Source organism: Copadichromis virginalis, linkage group LG14, assembly GCF_057382275.1.
Source record: "Copadichromis virginalis isolate Kocher_CV1m ecotype Utaka linkage group LG14, C_Virginalis_male_GT1.1, whole genome shotgun sequence".
Taxonomy (NCBI): Eukaryota; Metazoa; Chordata; class Actinopteri; order Cichliformes; family Cichlidae; genus Copadichromis; species Copadichromis virginalis.
The window spans coordinates 9,573,250-9,594,722 of NC_140631.1; the positions used below are offsets into that span (position 1 = coordinate 9,573,250).

At 41.2% G+C, this 21,473-nt stretch overlaps 1 protein-coding gene across 1 annotated transcript in view; it reads right to left on the minus strand.

The window, feature by feature from the left end:
• Window positions 1-2,990: 2,990 nt before the first annotated feature.
• LOC146693387 (calsyntenin-2-like) overlaps window positions 2,991-21,473 on the minus strand; it is a 333,610-nt gene continuing 315,127 nt past the window's right edge. Inside the window, exons 12-17 of the mRNA XM_085479236.1 lie at window positions 20,193-20,404; window positions 15,069-15,239; window positions 14,830-14,975; window positions 12,433-12,556; window positions 6,038-6,222; window positions 2,991-5,712 (exon numbers count right to left, since the gene is read on the minus strand). Coding sequence (XP_085335362.1) covers window positions 5,500-5,712; window positions 6,038-6,222; window positions 12,433-12,556; window positions 14,830-14,975; window positions 15,069-15,239; window positions 20,193-20,404 — 1,051 coding nt within the window. The 3' untranslated portion in view covers window positions 2,991-5,499. The remainder of the gene's footprint in view (window positions 5,713-6,037; window positions 6,223-12,432; window positions 12,557-14,829; window positions 14,976-15,068; window positions 15,240-20,192; window positions 20,405-21,473) is intronic.

A 21,473-nucleotide genomic window follows, 5' to 3' on the forward strand; every position in this document is an offset into this window, starting at 1 on the left:
CACTTTCTTGCACTGCATTGGATCTCAGTAATATGTACATGTACATTAGCTGTAACAGTACTAACAGTGCACTCATGCATCATTAGGCATGGACTTGCACATGGTCCTCCTGCATTGTTCATAGATGTGATTTTGGGATGCGCATCTTACACTGTTTTTTTCTCATTTTGGGTTTGTTTAGGGTCATATTGTGTATCATTATGGTTATTTGGCATCTATTTGAGCTATTCTATGCCTTTCTGAAGTAATTTTGTATCTTTTTGTGTCTTAATTTGGCCAGCTTGTTGCTCTGTAATGATTTTTATGTGAAATCTTGATTGTTTTGCATAAATTAATGATTGTTTTCTGGGTTAGGGTTAGGGGGCTATTTTTGCATCTTTATAGGTTGTTTGGATTCAATTTAGATCATTTTTTAAATCGCTTTAGAGCCAGTGTGTCTCTTTAGAGCCATTTCACATTTTTTGTGGTCATTTAATGTCTTGTCTGAATCTCATTTCGGATATTTTTAGTTCTATTCTAGAGAAATCTAGTTTATTTCAGGAACACACCAATGTTTTTGGGACGCTTAGTGTATCTTCAGAAGGCCTGTCTATCCTTGGGTATGCTTATACCACACAGAGTAACCCTATCCATGAGGAAAATAAGTAAAACAAGTTTTGGTTTATGCAAATATATATGTACATTTAGCAAGTTCTCTAAGCTGAACAGGAAAAAGAGGTAATACACATAGATGTACTCCTTACTAACTTACATCCTCCTTCATAATTGCTGTGGCAAGTCATACAAAGAGAAGCTGCTTTGTGGCACTAGCTGCTGATTTTCATCTTCTTCTTCTTCTTGAAAAGATGCTTTTAATCTAGGATACGTTTGATGTCGCCATCTCAAAATTAGGAAAAGCACAACCCAAATAGCCACAGAGGACTTTTAATGTATTGAGAGAAGTCTGACCAGATGGACTGTCTTTGCCGGGCAGCATTTCAGCAGCATGGAGAACACCCAACCCTGCAGCTTGCTCTGCGTTTACAAACTGCTTATTGAACAGTTACATCGACAACAGTGCTGGCTTGTTCTTTAGGTGAAGATTAGATAGAGTGCACAGTTGGGTGGTTCAGTCATTGAACTCCAATTTCTCACACAAAAACATGTCCAATAACAGGCTTTGGTAATGCTTACTCTAACCAGCCCCTGGCACTATGAGTAGAATTAGTGTTCATAGAGGCAAAAATGACTCAAAGACCTTGTCAGTGGCATTTTGTACAGCCCGACTTATGTTTCCTGGCTTTTCCACACTTCTAATTTGACACAGCCCTGAGTCTTTTGTTGAAGAACAAAAAAGTAATCCAGTAGGGATCAGCGCCGCAGCTCCGCCTGCAGAGGATAAGTAGTTTAGAAAATGGCTGATTGCGTTCAATTAAACGGATGCCTTTAGAGACATTTGCTCCTCAGATGTTGTGGGTCTGTTGTGAATTTAACTGGAATATTTTTTTTTTAATCTGGAGTGCTTTATGCTTTAAGGTAATTATTGTAAATTCTTATACTTGAAAACTTCCTAAATTAACTAGAGCTGTCAGCAGGATGCAAAGAAACACCCACTGTCCAAAATGTCTGTGTGCTGTGCTGAGGACAAAAGTCTTCACTCACACATCCAAAATCATTGAATTCAGATGTTCCAATCACAGGTGTATAAAATCAAGCACACAGGCATGCAGACTGCTTCTACAAACATGTGTGAAAGAGCAGCTCGCTCTCAGGAGCTCAGTGAATTCCAGCGTGGTACCGTGTCCAGCTGTGAAATTTCCTCACTACTAAATATTCCACAGTCAGCTGTTAGTGGTATTATAACAAAGTAGAAGCAATTGGGAACAACAGCGACTCAGCCATGAATTGGTGGCCACGAGTCAGCAGATGCTGAGGTGCAGAGTGGGCAGAGGTCGCCAACTTTCTACAGAGTCAGTCGCTACAAACCTCCAAACTTCATGTGGCCTTCAGATGAGCTCAAGAATGGTGCACAGAGAGCTTAATGGAATGGGTTTCATTTGCTGAGCAGCTGCAGCCAACCCTTACATCCCCAACTACAATGTAAAGCGTGGGCTGCAGGGGTGTGAAACATGGCACCACTGGAATCTAGAGCACTGGAGACGTGTTCTCTGGAATAACGAATCACGCTTCTCCATCTGGCAATCCGATGAATGATTCTGGGTTTGGTGGTTTCCACGAGACCAGTAAATGTCCAACTGCACTGTTTGGTATAGGACATATTACGGTCTGGGCTCGGCCCTTTACTTCCAGTGAAAGAAATTCTTAATGCTTCAGCATACCAAGACATTTTGGACAATTTTATGCTCCCAACTTCATGGGAACAGTTTGGGGATGGTCCCTTCCAGTTCCAACATGGCTGCACACCAGTGCACAAAGCAAAGTCCATAAAGAGATGGATGGCTGAGTTGCTGTGGAAGAACCTGACTGGCCTGCACAGAGACCTGACCTCAACCCTGATAGAACACCTTTGGGATCAATTAGACTGCGAGCCAGGCCTTCTTGCACTCCTCACAAATGCATTCCTGGAAGAACGGTTGAAAATTCCCATAAACACACCTCTAAAACTTGTGGAAAGCCTTCACAGAAGAGTCATTAAGCACACAATGTAATTTCTAATGGCTAGGCAAAAAGGCAGAGCATCTAGAGGAAATAGGGCTAGCTAAAAAGAGAGATTACATTTTTTCAATGCAGCAGCATACATACGTGCCACCTGGTGATGAAGCTTTTGAACTGTGCAGAAGTTGATTACAAAAAGTCCCTTTAAATAGTTTTTAACTTAATTTTTAGTACAGTGCACAACTGTTCTTTTTGCATAATTCAATTGATATTGCTCACATACAGTTTCCACAAGAGGATTATGAGCTCCAAAGAGGATGCAGTTCCACAAAATGTATTACTGGCTACACAGAAACACTCACACTGTCACACAAATACAGACCCCCACAGCTAGATTCCAAAACAAGTTTTTATTGGCCAATTTACAGAAAGTGCTGTAGTGACCATTCCAAAGGAAAACAGACCAAAGAGTCCAGAGAAAAAAAAAACTAAAAAAAAGAAAGAAACTTTTACACATTATACAAGGTTTCGATGTTAATTTCACCGTCCTCTTCTAAAACAAATGTCAGGACAACATTAGGGCTGATGCAAAATCCACCAAAGATGTCAAGGGGGGAGGAGGAGGGGTGTGTGCAGGAAGGGAAGTGGCGTCACAAGACTAGGTGTCACAGTAGATGAGGAAAACTCTTAAACAACATATGAGATCTTTAGATGAACATACAGTAGAGCTACAGTATACACATACAACAGGTTCTCCCAGTTATACCCACAGGACAGCTGGCAAAGGCTCACTAGGTTAGAGGAGGACATTTTCCAGTGTTTATGACTTTAACCGAACCCTTTATCGATTTCTGGCATATAGCGCACAAGCTTTCCTGTGACACAAACATCATTTCATTGGTCATTTGTGGATTCTTGCTGCCAAACACTACAGACAAGCTAAATTGAGGATGGCTACAGTGATTAATGCCCCTTCATTTCAAAGTGGGAAAAAAAAACCACGACTGGGTTTTCTGATTGCGTCAAACGTGACACTGCCAAATGCATTCCACTCTCTGTCCTCTTAAAAGTTGCACGAGCCTCATTGCACGAGGCTAATGAGGTGGGATTTATGTAATGTGACATCAGTCTCTAGACCTAAATTTCTTCCATTAATGCTGCGGTTTTTTTTTTTCAAAGTTAGAAGTTTGGAGAAGTTCCTCTTCTATTTTAAATTTGTTATTTATTTTTTTGCAGTGTGTATCTGATGTCTCTGTAGACACTAGCAATCCAGTTAGGAAGGCTGTGTTTTATAGTTTAGGCCATTAGGCCACAATAAAGTGTCTTTAAATGCATAATGTGAGAGCTTGACTATTTATTGGCCTGGTCACCGTTGAAGGCTTCTGAAGGTTTGAAATTTCTGCCAAATATGATCAATACCTTAGAGCTACAAAGTAGTTTGATGGGTAACAAAGTAAAAGCTGTACCAAGATAAGTTCTGCAAGATGTGAAATTCACAATTGATATGGCTAATGTGTTGGCTAACTGCTGACTATCTACACACCCAGCAGACATGAAACAACTGTTTAATTTATTTAGATTTGTATTATATTCACCTCATAAGTCCAAGTACACTATTGTTATTCTTTTAGCTTAGGTTTCCCCTTTTTGAAATCACTAGCTAGCGGCTAACATTTCATTCCATTAAGCTAGCTTCCACACCAAGGATCGTGTGTTTTACAGCTGGAATTTTTGACTTTAAATCAAAACTCTATCACTGAGTTTCTGCTGTTGTTTAATGAGAGGTTGTTCTCTTTTTTTAAATACAAAAATCTCACCTAGTCCAGCTTTTAATAACCCACCTATTTCAAAGGCAGTAGCACATCCGTGAGAGCAAACCCAAGTTTGCCATTAGCCAGAATGATCTGAACACTGAGCTAAAAACACGCAGGGAGGATCTGGGGCTCTGCTCTGGAAAGACTCCTGCAGGCTAAGGGATCAGGGCGTGTACATACATATGAAGAGGTGTGTTGTGTACAGGTGGAGAGGAAGGTCTCTGGTTAGACAATGTGGGGCTGACTCAGTGGGTCGGGGTCACCTACTATACTCAATATTTACAAGAAAGGAGCGTATAAAAATGTACAAGGAGACTCCTCTGTCTTTCCCAAAAACCCAGAACACAGGCCCTGTCGGCTAGTTCAACATGACGTCTGTGACAGCACATTGATCATCTTTTTTTCCCCTTTTTTTTGTTCTATTTGTTTTTGAGTACCATTTAAAATATGCTATTTCTGTAAAATTACCTGGCTTTGCCACATAGGCCAGAATAAAGACTGATAAATAACATGAAGTATACAAACCAAAAAATAGTCAGTTTCTTTACTTTTGCAATTGACTTTTCCTAAATAAAGGATGTTTTGCATTTTGATTCTTATATGGGACATCAGAAATCTTACTGTGGAATTTGACACATCAAACTGAATGCATGATGCAGGGTTTCACTGACAAAAGGCTTCTCCTACAGCTCGAGTTCACTAAAGATTGCATTGGAATGGGAGAGAGATAATTCATGGGACATCTCTCTGGGAATGAACTAAATTTGGTGATCTCTTCGTCTAAGAACAACGAAAGTCATGTGATTGAGGAGCACTTTTAGAGTCATATTATCTCTTATCAGCTGTATAAAACAGGAGGTTCTGTGACAAGGCTAAGGTTAAATCACTGCACTGTGTGTGTGAGTGTGTGTGTAACTGTGTGCGTCTGTGTGTGGTTAAATGTTGTCTTCCAGTAGGGGGAGATATTACCTTATTTTTAGAGCATCAACATCATAGTCTTTTTGTTTCAGCCATGTGATTTGAGTATAGATGTGTTGTAGTGTGTGTGTGTGTGTGTGTGTGTGTGAGGGTGTATGTACGTGTGTATGTTTCAATAGGATATTGTTGTTTTGTCCCAATTTTGGCCTTTCTTGGTTGAGCGTTGCATCCTGGGTAGCTGGACGTCTATTTCCTCCTCGCTGTCATCTGACTCAGCGCTGGTGATGTCGTCCTCGTCGTCGTCTTCCTCCTCCCCCTCCTCCTCTTCGTCTTCCTCCTCCTCCTCGCTGGCTTCCTCCTCTGCAGCCTGAGGCCCCTCCAAGTTCTGTGGTAAAAAATATTTGCAAAGTTTCACAAACTTAATCATCAGACAGTAAGCAAGAAACAAGAAATGTCAGTAATTCTTCCTTTGACTGGTTTAATACAAAGGAGACATTAGAGATGGGCGGATTGATCCAAATATTGACAACATTGATACCAATTGCTGGTATTGGTATTTGGATCAATAGTGGCACAACAGGATTAATCCTTTGTTTCTATCCTTAAATAGAAATGGGATAGTATCCCACTACACACGGTCCACTGTGGGTAGCTCCTATGCTCCCTCCCTGACAGCATCCTTTTAATTCCTGAAGTTCCCTCCCTCCTACCTCCATTGGGTTCACTGTGATCGTCAGAGCAGACTCGTCCCAGGTCACGTCTGCCTCTTTAGCCGCATCTGCCAACTTCACCTCCTGCTGGTGGGTCAGGTGGATGCGGTAAATGCCCAACACTACAACCACCACCAGGGCAGCGATACACATTACTATTACCACGGTGGCAGCACTCGGTACACCTGAGAACCAAATGAAAGGAGATCAGGGATTTAATGACTTGAAATCAGAATAATTCTGTTTGGTCAGAAAATCTTCAGCATGTACTGAATCGGTTTATTCTTTCACTTTCACGGGCACAAAATACCCAGAACAGCCAGCTGAATGCTGCAGACCTTGAGAGGTACTGTACTCTAGTCCTTGATGAGAAAGCTCCAGACATCTTATAATGCACTTAAGAAGCATCTCACCATATTACTAATCTGTGCCTGCATCAGTACGCAACTCAACATCCCACCCAAAGGAGCCAAATGTTATTGTAATTTTTTTAGTGGTCTTAGGCAACAGCTATCCAGGATCTCTGTAGGTCTTTTAAAGTTTTTCTCTGGATGTTGGCCTTTTCAGTCCTTGCATCTGATCATTTTCAGAGAAATGTTGGCTTGTTTTTTTAAGCCACTTAACACTGACATATGAATCATTCAAGCATAAAAAGGCACCAGACTCAAAGGATAAATAAACCAATGTTGTGTCTACACCTACCAGAGCGTCTTAGCAAAGCATTCATTCTAAACCGTATCTTTAGACACTTCGTAACTAGCAGCTTGTTACAAAAAGACATCATTTTGTCACTTTTCTTTAGCTGAATCTATGAAAACTGACAAAGATAACACAGTTTTCACAGTGTGATTCCCAAAGAGCTATTAGCTGGAAACGTGGCATATCTCGGCATGGTGTGCAGTGTGTCCTTTAAAAATTTTGAGGAAACTGGATAAGCAGAGGACAAAAGAAGTGGCAGGCTTTAAAAACTACAGCAGCAGATGATCAGTATATCCTTATGGAAAAGGAAGAAATCCAACAAAGACCTGACACAGGACCTGAGAGATGTATCTGGACTTTCAGCTGATTCAACTACTGTTCACTGAAGGCTCGTGGGAAATGGTCCCAGTGGAAGGATGACTGTCAAGAAGCCATTCTTAAGGAAGGGAAAAGGCTGAGATACGCCAGATTACACAAGAACTGGACTGAAAATCAGTAGCAGCACGTCTGATGAGTCCAACTTTGAAAATTCTGGTTCAAAATGCTGTCAATATGTACAAATTAGGACGATCCAACATTGACTGTCTACAGCCATCTGAAAAAGATGGTGAAGGTTCTGCCATTGTTTGGAGCAGGAAGTCAAATGTCCAATGCACTAAAAGCACATCTGTTTAGAAAAAACACAATGTGACACTATCAGTCATGGACTGGCCTCCCCAGAGCCCGGACCTTAACATTATTTAAGCAGTGTGGGATCATCAGAACAGAACAAACGATATTTTCCTAGCAAAATACAAAGATTTTGTACAGCAGTGCATAGTGAAAACAGACTGCAACATCTAGGGCTAAAAGATAGAAAGCAGAAATGGTAAGAGACAAAAAACTGTAGTGCTTTAAATGGTCACTAGAGGCAGGCTCCAAATATGAGCAGACTCCCATTTTAACTGTGTATAAAGTTATCATGTCTACAGGCTGAACTGTCTTGTTGACTTTAGCAAGACTGTTCAGGCTGAGGGAAAACTTTATGGCAGGTTACATTTTTTATAACTAACCTGTTTGGATCTTGTTAAGTACGGAGCCCCGCAGGGGACATGGGAGAAAAAAAAATTAAGACGGATTTTTGCGAGATCTCGCAAAAGTTTTGCGAGATCTCGCAAAACAAACTCGGGATCTCGCAAAAGTTTTGCGAGATCTCGCAAAACAAACTCGGGATCTCGCAAAAGTTTTGCGAGATCTCGCAAAAGTTTTAGCCGCCAGCTCGAAGCCGACCGGGAGGTCGAGGCACGATGTGCCGGGAAAGCGGTGTTCCTCCCGGCTGTAGTAGGTCTTGACCTCCCATTAGCTTCGAGATGGTGGGTGTCAGATCTCCGAAAACGTCGGAGCACTTTTGCAAATATGTGATGTCTTGTAAACCGAGCAGATATCTGACGTTTACACAACTACATTCACGCCTCAAAATATCTTAAAAGTGTATTTTGTGACCCAGAAAGAGTAATATTACAACTAAGTAGCTGCCGCCATTGTTGGAGTTCAACTTTTGCGAGATCTCGCAAAAGTTTTGCGAGATCCCGAGTTAGTTTTGCGAGATCTCGCATGTCTCCCATGTCCCCTGCGGGGCTCCGTAGTTAAGCCTTAAAAAGTCTTAAAAAGCCTTAAAAAGTCAATCGATTGACAGGTTTGGACAGCTTTCTGCCAGCCCTGCTAGTTCAAGTCACGGAACTGGGTTTGCGCTGCTGATGCCTCTTCACTTCAATAATATGGGACATAAGTGCACTTTCTGTGCGCTACAGACCATGCAAGAAGTTTGTGCTCCAGTTTTGGTGCATGAAATTCGGCAAACATTTTGATAGTCTGTTCAAACTAATTAGCAGGTCTCTGTGCTGCACCCAAATAGTTTGTGGGGGTACCAGCTGGTGCTACACCTTGTAGCCTAAATATGGTCACTTACTGGGTGAAAAAGTGGATGAAATATTAAAATTTTAATTCAATTTTTCCTCTATATGATCAACACATGAAACGTTTCTCTTTGCTGCCACTAAACATAAGAAAGCATTGCTAGTTGCTTGCTGTTTAAATATGGTTTAAAATTGTGGTTTTTGTGTTTATAAGGGAATTGTTAGAACATGAAAACAAACTTCAAAATAACCAAATTTAAAAACTCAGTTGTCATCCTGCAGCTCCCCCTACTCCTCATGTGTTTAGTGGCTCTGCCCCCCCACCAGCTTTAAACACATTTAGATCTGGCCTGTATGCAGCACATGACTGCAAAGATATATCATAGACCCTTTTAGTACCATACCCACAACACAGACTGAGGGATTTCTCTTGAACTAAAATGTTTATTTCATCCACTCTGATCTCGAGCCTACTGAACTAACACGACATCTCTGCGCCTGCCCTCTCCCCACGAGTCCCTCCTGTGTGTGTGTGTATGTGTGTGTGTGCGTGCTCGCTTGCTTAACGAGGTTGAGGCTCACAGAGGACTCTTCAATTGATCATTTGATTCGCTCTAGCTCCTAGATTTTCACATTAAATCCACGGGCTTTGATCTTCACATCTTCTTGAACCTTCATGTAACTTGTGTGTCTGTACGCACACCATGTGACACACATCTTGCCGTTTGCTAATACTCTACATACGTCAGGCCGTCTGAAACATTAGACAAAATCGCGTCACAGGTGTAAAAATGTATTGAAACATTTTATTTGTCACGTATGGCTCGGCGATTGCCCACCATCCACCTCCCTCTGCGCTCCCCTGACCTCCTTTTCACACACACCCTCCAACTCTCTGAGCCGTTAACAGCATCGGCCACTGAACTCTCCAGGACTCTAAGTAGAATCCATTAGAGTGTGATGAATAATTAAATCTCATGTGTTAGATTAAGACCAATGTCTCTCCTCCTCTCCATGTTTTTTTTTTTAACTTCAGATCACTCATGTGCTCAGGAGGAGGGTAAGAAGCCTGCTGCATCATTTGGGAGGGCCTCAATCACGGAGAGGCGCAGAGTAGGAAAGCAGCAGTCTGATGAGCGCTGCGATAAACAAACTAGAAAGCGGAACGGAGCGTTCCCCTGGATCTCGCTATGTTTACCCTGGGATGGATGGTTGACAGAAAAACTCTTCACAGGCACAGCAGAGGCTCCTGAGTCTGAGTCTCAGCATTTCACCCTCTGTCTCTCATGGTTTCCTTTGAGAGGCAGTGTTTTGTCAAGTTTACGTCGACACTTTTTCCACATTTGAATTTTCCCATTTTCTAAGCTGAGCAGTCATGTATGCAACTAATCCAAGACTCCTAATACTTTTTACTTCTGTATTATAACTTTAAGCTTTGTAGCTGTGCCTTGTTTATAATGCTTTACCTTTATTGATTTCCTTTTTTTTCATGTCTCAAAATGACTTGACAACTGTCAAAAATGCAAGTTTTTGCTCTCAACTGTCAGTCAAACAATATTTCATGAACTTTACTCAGAACCTTCTTGCTTCTTTGACTTCTTTCACCACTCGTATGTTCGTTTTTTCCGATTAAAACTCACTGCATTACCCGATTTGTGGAAATACTAATTTCTATCACTGCAAACCCCACACGATGAACGCTTTGTGCGTAAGATCATTTAAGCAGCGCTCTGTGCCCCCCTCCAGGATCTGTGCTATACTTCAGTCATTAACACTGCAATATGAGGGCAGGAGTCAGGGTAACTAATGCCAAACTATTTCTGCAGGGTAGTTTAATTAAAAATGTCTCTTAGTGACTAATTTCCCTATCAATGTGTGGAGCTCTATTTGAAGTTCCTGCGCTGCCACATGTGCCAGCTACAGTGGCTGATAATGCTCGTCTTTGTCATAGAAAGACTGAGTTTGAGTCCCTGAATTTATTTGGAGTTTGAGGAGTTTCTCTCTTTTCCTGCTATTTGTTGCATGGTTACGGTGAAATACTGTGCTGTGATGACCCCGCCCACTTTGCCTGGTCTGCTCTTCCTTTTTCTCGTTTTGTGTAGAAGACAGACAGACATTGTTAAAACGGGCTGATTTGTTTGGTTTTGTTTGGTTTTCTTTCTTTTAAACATCTCCACCACATACCTGCATTCACAGGTACTCACCACATGACCCGTTTAGCCACTCCACATTTCTTTTGAGTTTTTGTTCCAGGAGTGTTAAACCTCAATATTACTGAAGCAGACTCTATGTAGCTTCAGAATGAACCCCTAACAACCACAATCTTTCTTCAACTGTCCTCTATTCACTATAGAGTACTAATACCTGCAATAGAGTGATAACTCAGAATGTGTAGTAAGACAGTCTGTTCAAACATTGCATTTGTGCATGCAGAGGGCTTTGTAACTAACAGCTTAACCTATAGCAGCTGGCTACAATAATCTTCAGGGATTCATTTACTTCTACAGCTACTTTCAAGTCCTGTTCGGTATGGAATTTAGTTTACTGGTACATGCCCATACTACAGTACTGTTTGTTCTGTCTGTGCTGTTGGCAAACTTATACTTATCAATAGAAAAGCGTCTGGACTTCTTTAAGTTACTTGAAGACGTTTCACCTCTCATCCGAGAAGCTTCTTCAGTTCTAAGGTCAAATGGTGGAGAGTCCCAGATTTAAACCTAGTGGGAGTATCCCCCCACAGAGGGACAAAAGGACCCCCTGATGATCCTCTAATCGCCTGAGCCAAGGTGTGAAACTGGGTGTGGGTCCCAATCAGCCAGAGTTTCGGGTGAGTTCATTGTGAAACCTGGCCCCACCTTATCATGCGAATTCCTGAGGTCAGATGGCCCAGGATGTGAGTGGTCCCAGGTTTAAATCTGGGACTCTCCACCATTTGACCTTAAAACTGAAGAAGCTTCTCGGATGAGAGGTGAAACGTCTTCAAGTAACTTAAAGAAGTCCAGACGCTTTTCTTTGCAAGATCCTTTGACTACGATGACCTGGATGACTGAGAACCTTCACAGACATATACTTATCAATATACTTGATCACATTAAGAAAAGCAGAATATGGGTTGGAGATGTTTATATGGGTCATGTTAGCCTGGTGCTAGTTGGTGGCAGCTTTTGTGGATATAAATGAGATGGTACTGTCATGAAATCGAAATGACAGGATGCTTTCATGAGGCCTTACAGGTGTATAAAAGGTAAAAACAGGTCATTTGGATGGTGGTTGCCCGGCAACATGATAGGATTAATATATAACATGCATAATTCAGATGTGTTATATACAAATTAGATGTTACTGTTATGAAATCAAAATGGTGGTTTTATAAGTTGTTATAGGTACATAAATGGTAGGTGGTTGCTAGGCAACCTGATGTTTTTCTAACATCTGACATAGTTAAAACCCAACAGGTGCCAAGTATGGTTGATCAACTCCTGATGATCTAGGAGGAGTTCATGGGCAGGCAGAGATTTCATGTAATAAAATAAGATGTTTCAGTTTTTGGTGACCTAAAATGTTTCTTTCACTTTGGACCTTATGCTTTTTACCTTAATCCATTTCAGGTTTTTCACTGGCCTAGAATTGCTTTAACAGGTTGTTTCTGATGCTAATGACACCATAACTCTGGTTTATATTAAAAATAAAACCTGTCTTCCTGTCTATCGCAACAATAATGTATTAATAATCATAATCTATCCTGGCTGAAGGTGACATTAAAAAATTGTAAACAATCCACCCCAGTTGCTTTTTTCTTACCCGAGCTGTGGATGGGGTACAGATCCTGGATCATGGACGGATGGTGGACCACCTGCACGTACGGAGGTGGAGCTACCACGTGATTGACGTGTTCCCGTGCTTCTCCACTGTGCAGGATGCTCACCTAGGTTGGGGACACATGAAGCAGGAGTGAGGATTTTAGAAAGTATGCCCATCAAAATAAACATTTTACAACATTCAATGTTTACCTGCACAACCAAAAAAGCCTCAACTCTAGTGACAAATGAAAATGAAAATGGAATAAATGTGGAAGCAAATTTATGCTTGGATATTTTAGGAGACAGAACCAAATCAATACTTGAGTGTGAACACCAGGGATGGATCAATAAGTCAAACCTTTCTCAGAGTAGGGACAGATGCACAAAGAACAGGTGTGTGTGTGTGTGTGTGTTAATGTGAGGCCTACTCTGACTTTGGTGTTCAAAATTGCACTGAGGCCTCTTTAGACATGTTTAAGTCTTTTACAGCCTGGGTATTTTAGACGGTATTTTGCTACTAAGAGGCTGAAGTGGCACAGCTGGAAGGCTTGTTGAGGTTGTTTTTTAAATTCGCCCTGAAAGTTAAAGTGGAGACCTCAGCTGAGTCAGCTCAGTCACTTTGCCAGTTCAAGCACTTTGCTTCACTTGGTAGTAAAAAGCAACACGATCTCTAGTGGCACTTAGTGATATTAATGATTTTTGAGCATAATGTACATCTGTTTTATTCAAGCTGCTTGTCAGTTACATCTTCTTACATTGCCTTTTAGAAATACTTGAAGCTTGTCTGGGAGTGGGCGGGCTGAGTAAAATTAAAAGCACTGGGTATAAATGCATTAACCTGAATAATTATAGTCCAGCCCATTAAAAACAAATTTTCATACACTTAAAATATTAATTTTAACAATCATACAGTTTGCTTTTGATTAATGAACAAGTCATTGTCTTTACATCATAAAAACTGAATGCAAATTTTCACACAGTTGTGTAAAAACAAATTAAACTGTCATTTGATGAAGAACAGAAGAAAGTCCTTACATCTGGACTGCAAGAACTTGTTAATGTTTGGCATATTGCTTTAAAAGATAATTCTAGTTTATTTCAACCTTTAATATTCCGATTAAAAAATGGCAAACGTGGCTACACTGGTCACCCAAACTTTATAGGTTCTCCCTTCATTGTAGGCGTAAATGTGTGGCAGAAAATAGTATGTTGATGCAGCTACCATGATCAATAGAGCCTTGACCACCACATGGATAGGAAACATGGAGGGTTTATATGAAAAGGGATTATAATGTATAACAAAATTCTCAGGTGATTATCAAACTAACTGGAGATTCAATTTCCGTCTAAACAGATAGTTTCAGCTATACTCAACACATTCCCAAAGTCCCAGAGAGCCACGACACACTTAAAAACCTGAAAATCTCATGGGGCCTACCCGTTCTCATTCTAATTAAAATACACAAGAAAGCGATGCATTTCCATTTTATTCAAAATACATAAACAGCACAGGCTGTTGGCTATAAGCTGCTAATGCTTTCCAGTCACATACAAGGCTGATGGGACACAAACTTCAGTACAAGAGCAGTAAATTCACAAACTAACCACCTCCTATTAATGAACTCTAGTTTTAACTTTTTATATAAATAAATAAAAGTTTATAAATAAATATGTAATTCTACATACTCGTAATTTCAAACTGAATTTATGTCATCGCTGTGACCCACCTGCAGTACCTTCACTAAAGCAGAGATTCCCTGGTCCATATTTTGGGAATCTCTACATTAGTGGACAGTAACAATGCTCCCGTAAGGTTTTTTTCTAGAATGGTCAACAGGTGAATTCACTACACAAATTTTAAAATAATCCATTATGGTTTTCCTTATTTTCTATGTATACTTTTAATGATGGCTGCTCTCGTTAGACGTTCATACTTCCACATAATGACGTGAATGTAATGTATACAAGTAATCCTTTAGTCCTCGCTTTTGAAGAGTACCTTTCAACTCTCAGATCTGTGAAGTGACAAAAGTGGGGATTTATTTTTTTAATTAGGCCTTTATTTATCCAGGCAAAAATCTAATTGAGATTAAAAATCTCATTTCCAAGAGAGACCTGGCATCTAAACCATGTAATGGATACAATTAACATGGCTATCTCAGGCACCCAACTCCTGCTGTTCTAAACCTTCTGTTTGCAAGTGGCAGCCAATCAGGAGAAAGCTACAGTATCTTAAAGGGAGAGAAGAAGAACTGCTTGAATCAGACAGAGGATGAACTGAAAGGACAAATATGATATAAATACATCTTATTAAAATCTTTTCTTTATTAAATATGGATTACTTTGACAGATGCCAAAAATAAGTATGAAGAGGATCCTATCTGTGATTCACACTGACCTCAAGGCTGAACTCATTGCTGGTGTAGCGTCCGTTGAGCTCTGAACAGGTGAGGCGAAAACGCCTCTCTGTTAGCTGCCCGGGACGCCAGTTGTAGTAGCGCACCTCTCGGATCACCTGCTCATAGTTGGACATGGAGTCCACGCCTGTGGAAGGAGAGAGAGACAGCACAGGTTTGTCCAGCTAGTATATGTAGTAGTGGTAGATAGGAGCCAGCTAAAAAGGCATCAGTAACCTACCGTATATGGACATGCCAGAGGTGGAGTTGGTTGCATCAAGGTGTTTTCCAAGCAGAGCGCTTCGTTGCAGTTGGAGAGATTCGTGCTCTGGGCTCAGCTCCTCCCCCAGCACCAGGACATCACAGTAGTCTAAGTTATGAATGATCTCCTCCATCACTCCAGGTCGATGTGCTACACACATAGACACACACACACATGCAATTTGCTATAATTTGCCCCCTCTGATGCTCATCCCAGAGGGCAACTAAAGAAGATCAGCATCAGTTTGCTTTCAGCTCACTCCATCCTGTGTTTTACCAGCCGAAGATAGCGTTGGTATTATAACTTAGTGTTTGAGGTCAATTTCTATTTTTAGTTCCGAATATGCTGTTACTGCTAATGAGCTCCACTGCAGCTCTTTTCCATTATTTTAGCTCAGCTTCCTTTGTTCTAATCTCACAGAATGATCCAAACTAATAATCAAATACGCGGTGCCAAACACGGCCAGCGTGAATGAATGTACCGTTAATTGTCACATTTCAGCAGTCTAATTGCTGCTGCCATGCCAAAAAATGTGTGTGGAAGAAAACGGTGCACGCTTTGAAGAACCATAATTCGAACAGCACAGGACACAACACCTACTCCTACTCCCACTCCCAGGCTCCAATTACCCATGAACTCTCTGAACACAGTCAGCGCTGTGAGCTGCTGTGGTACCGTGTTCCTGCAGACAGCTCCCATCACAGCATTTCTGGGTGGCTGCTGGGGCTCTTTGACAGTCTGCTAAGCACTAGCCTCCACCTCTCAGCTGCTACCCAGCTTTCTCCCTCGCTGTAGATTCCCAAGGGAGGAAACCAGCTATGCCCCTTTTAACAGCTCCCCAGTTGAGAAGGACAGACACTGTATGTTGTGTGTCTGTGTTTGTGGGGAGACTGACGCAGCCGAGAAAAGGTAGGAAAGTGAGCAAAACGGGGAAAAAAATTTGGGTCCTAGAAGTAAAGGTATGTATGCTTTTTGTGAATGAATTACATTTTCTTTCCCTCAAAGTGCTCTGTAGTTCACGATAGAAGTATTTAACCATATTTTAGCCTATTGTTTCAGGTTGAGATCTCCTTTTATGGGAATCTGCAGCTGAATCCAAAGGTGGGTCCATCCAAGACCCTGCCCCTGAAATAAAATGCTGATTACCTTTTGTTGCATCTTATTTTAAATCCCAATGAATTATTGATGCAGTTTACTAACTGAGTTAACAGGCTGGCACCAGGTTTCACTAAAAACTAAGTGATAATGCCAAACTGAAAATTATTAAGAATGACTTCCCAAACAAAGCCATCATGTCAAGGTGGATATGTCTGGCTTTTATATGCAGTCTGTGGTTACTGAATTGACTGGAAATTAGAGAGTAATATATGAGTACACACACTCATTTTGAACAGTGTGGTGATGCAGTCAATTCTGACCTTAGAGCTAGTCTGGGCTGAGATGAAAAACAAGAGCAGAAGGTAGAGAGAATGCAAAAAATAGAAAGAAGATAAAGAGTGCTGAATGAGTAAAGAAATTAAAACTAAAGAAAACTCTGGATCGAAGCAGAAAAGAAGAGAAAAAACGATGACCGTTAAAGCAAATGGGTCAAAAACAAGTTAAAGAAAGAAGTGATGACCTTGCCTTTGAATAAAAGAATCAGAATAAGCCTGGAAAAGATACGGAAATATGAGAGAGAGAAACGAGGCAGTGCTGAGCAGGCTTAATAAAAAGACAAATGAATGACAGAAAGACAAAGCAAGGAAGAGGGCGAGGGGGTGATTAGCAGGGTCCAAAAGAAACCTATTGCATGCCCCGAAAAAGAAATATGTGATTTATCTTGAATCCTTTAAGCCTTGAGAGAATACAAAATCTGCTCATTATAGAACTTCATCGTGACGCCCTCTCCCTCACATCTTCCCATCTATCCTCCTTTTTTCCCTCTTCCATGTCTTTCTGTGGCTTCCAGCTAATCTCTTCGCCCCCAGCCAGAATATCTCCTTCACCAGCAGAAAGAACTCCAAAAACTCCTGAAAGGGACACCGCTTTCTACTCGTCTTCCTGTGCCGAATTACGCACAATGGTGGGCTAAAACCTTCCTCTCGCTCTGCTTATCTGCTCCTAATTGGCTGCCAACGGCAGGGCCTGGGGCCGAGCCAGACGGTTCCTGCCTCGGTGGATGAGACCAAAGCCTTCGGGATTTAAATGTCATACTCATTTGCGGTCGGGCAAGGCAGCGTAACCTAGCGAATCAGTCCTCTGGTAGGTATAGGGCTTACTCAGCAGGAGGGCGTTTGCATAGGCTAAGATAGTAAAGGGTATACCTACAAACCTGTGTGCACAGGGAAGGACTGTGCGGGCATTTGACTCAACATATTGGCAAGGTGATTTGAAAAGGCTGTCACTTAGACCCTTAGTTGGAAAAGGCTTTGAGGGAGTGTTACGGCCTAGCAAGAAGTTTTACAATGTTAAATTTGATTTGTTTTTGGTACGGTACTTTTTCTTTTTTCTCTCGTTTGTTTCTAAAAAGTCTAAAAAGTATTTCTAATCATAATCTACTGCAAAACATGAAAAATGAATTTTTAGATGCAGTTTAGCAGTGTTTGTTGGAAGATCCATGCAGTCCTAATGGTCGTCAAAAACGTCTTCAGCTTTACCAAACCAAACTGCTGTCTGCTAGGAATCTGTAAAAATTTAAGGAATTTAAGGACCATTTTTAACTTCATTTCGTATTTAGCGGTGAGTCAAACAAAATTCAGTCTGGGATGCTGGTGATCATGAAGTTACGTATGAGTGATGTACGATGAACGTGACGCGTGAAACACAAACGGAGAACGTAACATCGCATTCACAGAAGGATGATGAAATGAAACAAGATATATACAAAAATCAAAAGAACTGGGATTTATAATAAATCCTTTAAAAAAAGAAATAGATGTTATTAGTCACTAAGATTCATTAAAGCTGGCCCACCTGTTAAGTAGGAGGCAGGGTACATGTAGATATATAAGCTGTGTCCCAATTCCTAGGCCGCATCCTTTGGAGGCCGCATTTGAAGGCTGATTATGTCACAGCCAGGCGATGAAGGCTGCCCCAATTCAAAGGCTTCTCCGACAAATGTGTCCCTCATTTTCCTGAATTTGAAGGACATGTCGGATTTATCCTTCGTGGCCCAACCTATCCCAGAATTCATAGCGTGGCCCAGCCAATTCCAGTTCCCAACAATGGCGGCAGTTACTTAGTTTTGATCTTAACCATATTACTCTTTCTGGGTCACAAAATAAACTTTTAAGATATTTTCAGGCGAGAATGCAGCTGTGTAAACTTCAAATATCTGCTTGATTTATCAAGACATCACATATTTGCGAAAGTGCTCCGACGTTTTTGGAGACGTCTGTTACCCAGCAGCTCGATAGCTAGCCGGGGTTTCAAGGCTCACTAGAGCCGGTGAGAACAGCGAACTCCCGGCACATCGTTTTCAAACTCCCTGTGGTCTTTTGCTACTCTGGTTAAACATGATATATAAGTCACCTGGATAACTTAAAAATGTTATTGTTTGGCTTTTTTCAGTGTTTTATTTGTTCCTTAATAAATCGGTTTTGCTGAGATTAAAGTTATAGTTTTCACACAGCTGAATGAACATCAAGGAGAAAACTGATTAAACAGAAGTGTGAGATGGTAGAGAATTTACTTCAGTGTGCTGTTATAGTTTAGGGAGCAAGGAGCAGACGGCTGAGTTTATTAAAGTCCACCGAGATAGCTGGTGATGCAAATCTGAAGGCTAGACCGTCGCATTAAACAGCCTCGCACTTCCGGCCTTCTCGGTTTTCAAAGGACCGAGACATTCAAAGGACATACACCACGAAGGCCGTGGTCTACTTAAAAAATCAGTTTTTTAAATTGATTTACAATTCTACTATTTTACTATGTTTTATTATCTCTGAGTCAGCGTAGAAACAGACAAGTAAAGGGCTTGTAAGTGACTCAGAGCTACACTGCCACAAGCTTGACGTCATCATGTTACAAAGGAACAAACCAGCAAAGAATCATTCATTGCTACTGCAGTGGATTGGTCAATTTGGTACCAGTTCTAAACTGCAAGCTTAGGTGAGGGAGGTGTTGTTGAAGGTCTTTCATTGTAGATCAGGGATCTGCACACCAGTGCCCAGTTTTGATTGATCCATTTCTGACTTTGTTTTGGGACCTTCACACCTTCCAGTGTGCATACATGAAAAATTGGAGTAGTAGCAAACCCCAGCACAGAACATACCAGGTGCAGTTGACAACAGGTATGACTCCATGAAAATTGGAGATGGGTTGCTAAGTGGCTTTCAGATGTTTATATTTATTTGTAGGACTTCCAAAAGAGTTAACAGTTTGCGAATAGACAGCGGGAATACTACTTCAACCTCTGCTACAGTCACATAATGCATGTGTAGGTTTATATAAACCTTTATTCACATTTTTTTGGCGATGTTGTCAGTAGTATGGAGTTAAAGCAGCAGTTTTATTGAAGTTTTATTGCATCCTGTACACGTTAGAGAACTTGTCAGTGTGGGAGCAAAAGCCCATCTTTAGTTTCCTCGAGTTTGTATTGTGCACAGATGTACTAGATGAAAGAAGAACTCGTTGCTGCCTGTTCAAAATCTCACGAGGCATCGTGAAATGTTTCAGCTTTCTCTGAAGGTTTGTTTTGCAAGACAGTTGGCGCTGAATAGGCTATGGAACTTCATGAATGAGTGAACATATTATGAATATGAAAAAAAAGCTAAAATATTTAGCTGAGACAGATTTCTACCTGTGGGAAGGAGTGCATATCCCACTTTGTGAAGTGTACGCAAAGTTGCACTTTCTGGTGTGTAAACTTATTGTTGAGAGCATTATTTAAAATGATCAGAAAGTGACATGTAGCTTTAAAAAATGCTAATATGAGCCCACACATGCAAGAAAACAATCAGGATACTAGATTAGAGTTTTCCTTTCCTCTTCCCCGAGTGTGAAATGATCTAGTCCACCTCCACCTCCTGATTTCAGCCTTACGGGTAACCCCTCACTGGCTCTCCACCCGCTGCTGCCCGTGGTCAATTGTTTTCCACACTTGCCATACTGGCATAAGTGTCTTACCTGTGTGATGTGCAGCGGTGTCTGCCCTGGTGACTGTGCTGATGATGTGGAGGTCCTGGAACAGAACAATCCCTCCTGATGCTCTGAAGTCGGAGGCTGGATGGCTCAGTCTCTCCACTCCGCTGATTGTGATCCTGGGTTCACTGGGCTGAAGCACCATCACCACTGCATCAATATCTGGGATGGTAATACACGTGTCCTCACCAAAACACCTGGACGCAGAGAGGCAGAAGAGTGAGAGAGACTGTGCGAACCCAAGCTGGAATTAGTGTGGTGTTTTACTGCATTGCTCCGTTTAGCTGTAGTGTGAAGATGCTGTTTGGTTAAGCAGATTTTGTGGAGAGACCGCTATATGATACAGATCAGATTTTGAAAGTTTTGGACACTCCACACAGCTGATGAAGTCAGAGTGAAGACTCCATGTGGTGAGCATGGTTACAGAGATTTGCAGGTATGGGATAACTGCTGGTGAACTTTTTAAAGCTCTGTTTTAATTTCTGTTTCATGTAATTTATGGGAAAGTATCTTGAGGCCTCTGATGGCAGAGTACATAAGCATTTATTGGAACATAAGAAAATAGTACAAAAATACACAAATAATACAGGAAATACGGAGCTATACTCGTGCTATAATAAATGTAAATGTGTGTTCTGCAGCCCACACAAACCTTTGATCACACTTCTGAATATTTAACAACTGTGACTAAAATTTGCTATTTAAAAGGAGCAATTATCTTCAATCCAATCAATCCATCCACGCAATTTAATGTCATTTAATGTAATTCCTCCACAACGACGAGACGTTCTGGTTAAGAAAACAAAAAAACATGTCAAACGTTCAAACAAAATTATCCGTATTTTCCTGTAAATACAAACTTGATGCTGGCCGGATGAGACACCGGACAGTGATGATGATGACGGTGATGATGACTAATGGGTGCTGTCCCACTCCTCCAGCCTCACACAAGTGTGCACTGTACACTGAGGGCTCAAACACAAGCTTTCTTTGGGATCAAAGATAGTCCAGTGACATGTATTTTTGAAGCATTTGCTCAATCTTCTCTCATTTGAGCTAAACGCAGATCATTTTAATCGATTTTCAGAAGTTTCCAGAGCGTCATACATCACGCCAGATGCCCCGATTTGCACAAAGTAACCTAGACATCATCGTTATGCTAATGAGGAGCAGGTAGTACAACTATACCAGAATCCAACGAATGGCTGATTTGACAAACGGTCCATGGAAATGTAGAAATGACAGATCGTGTGGACACATACCATG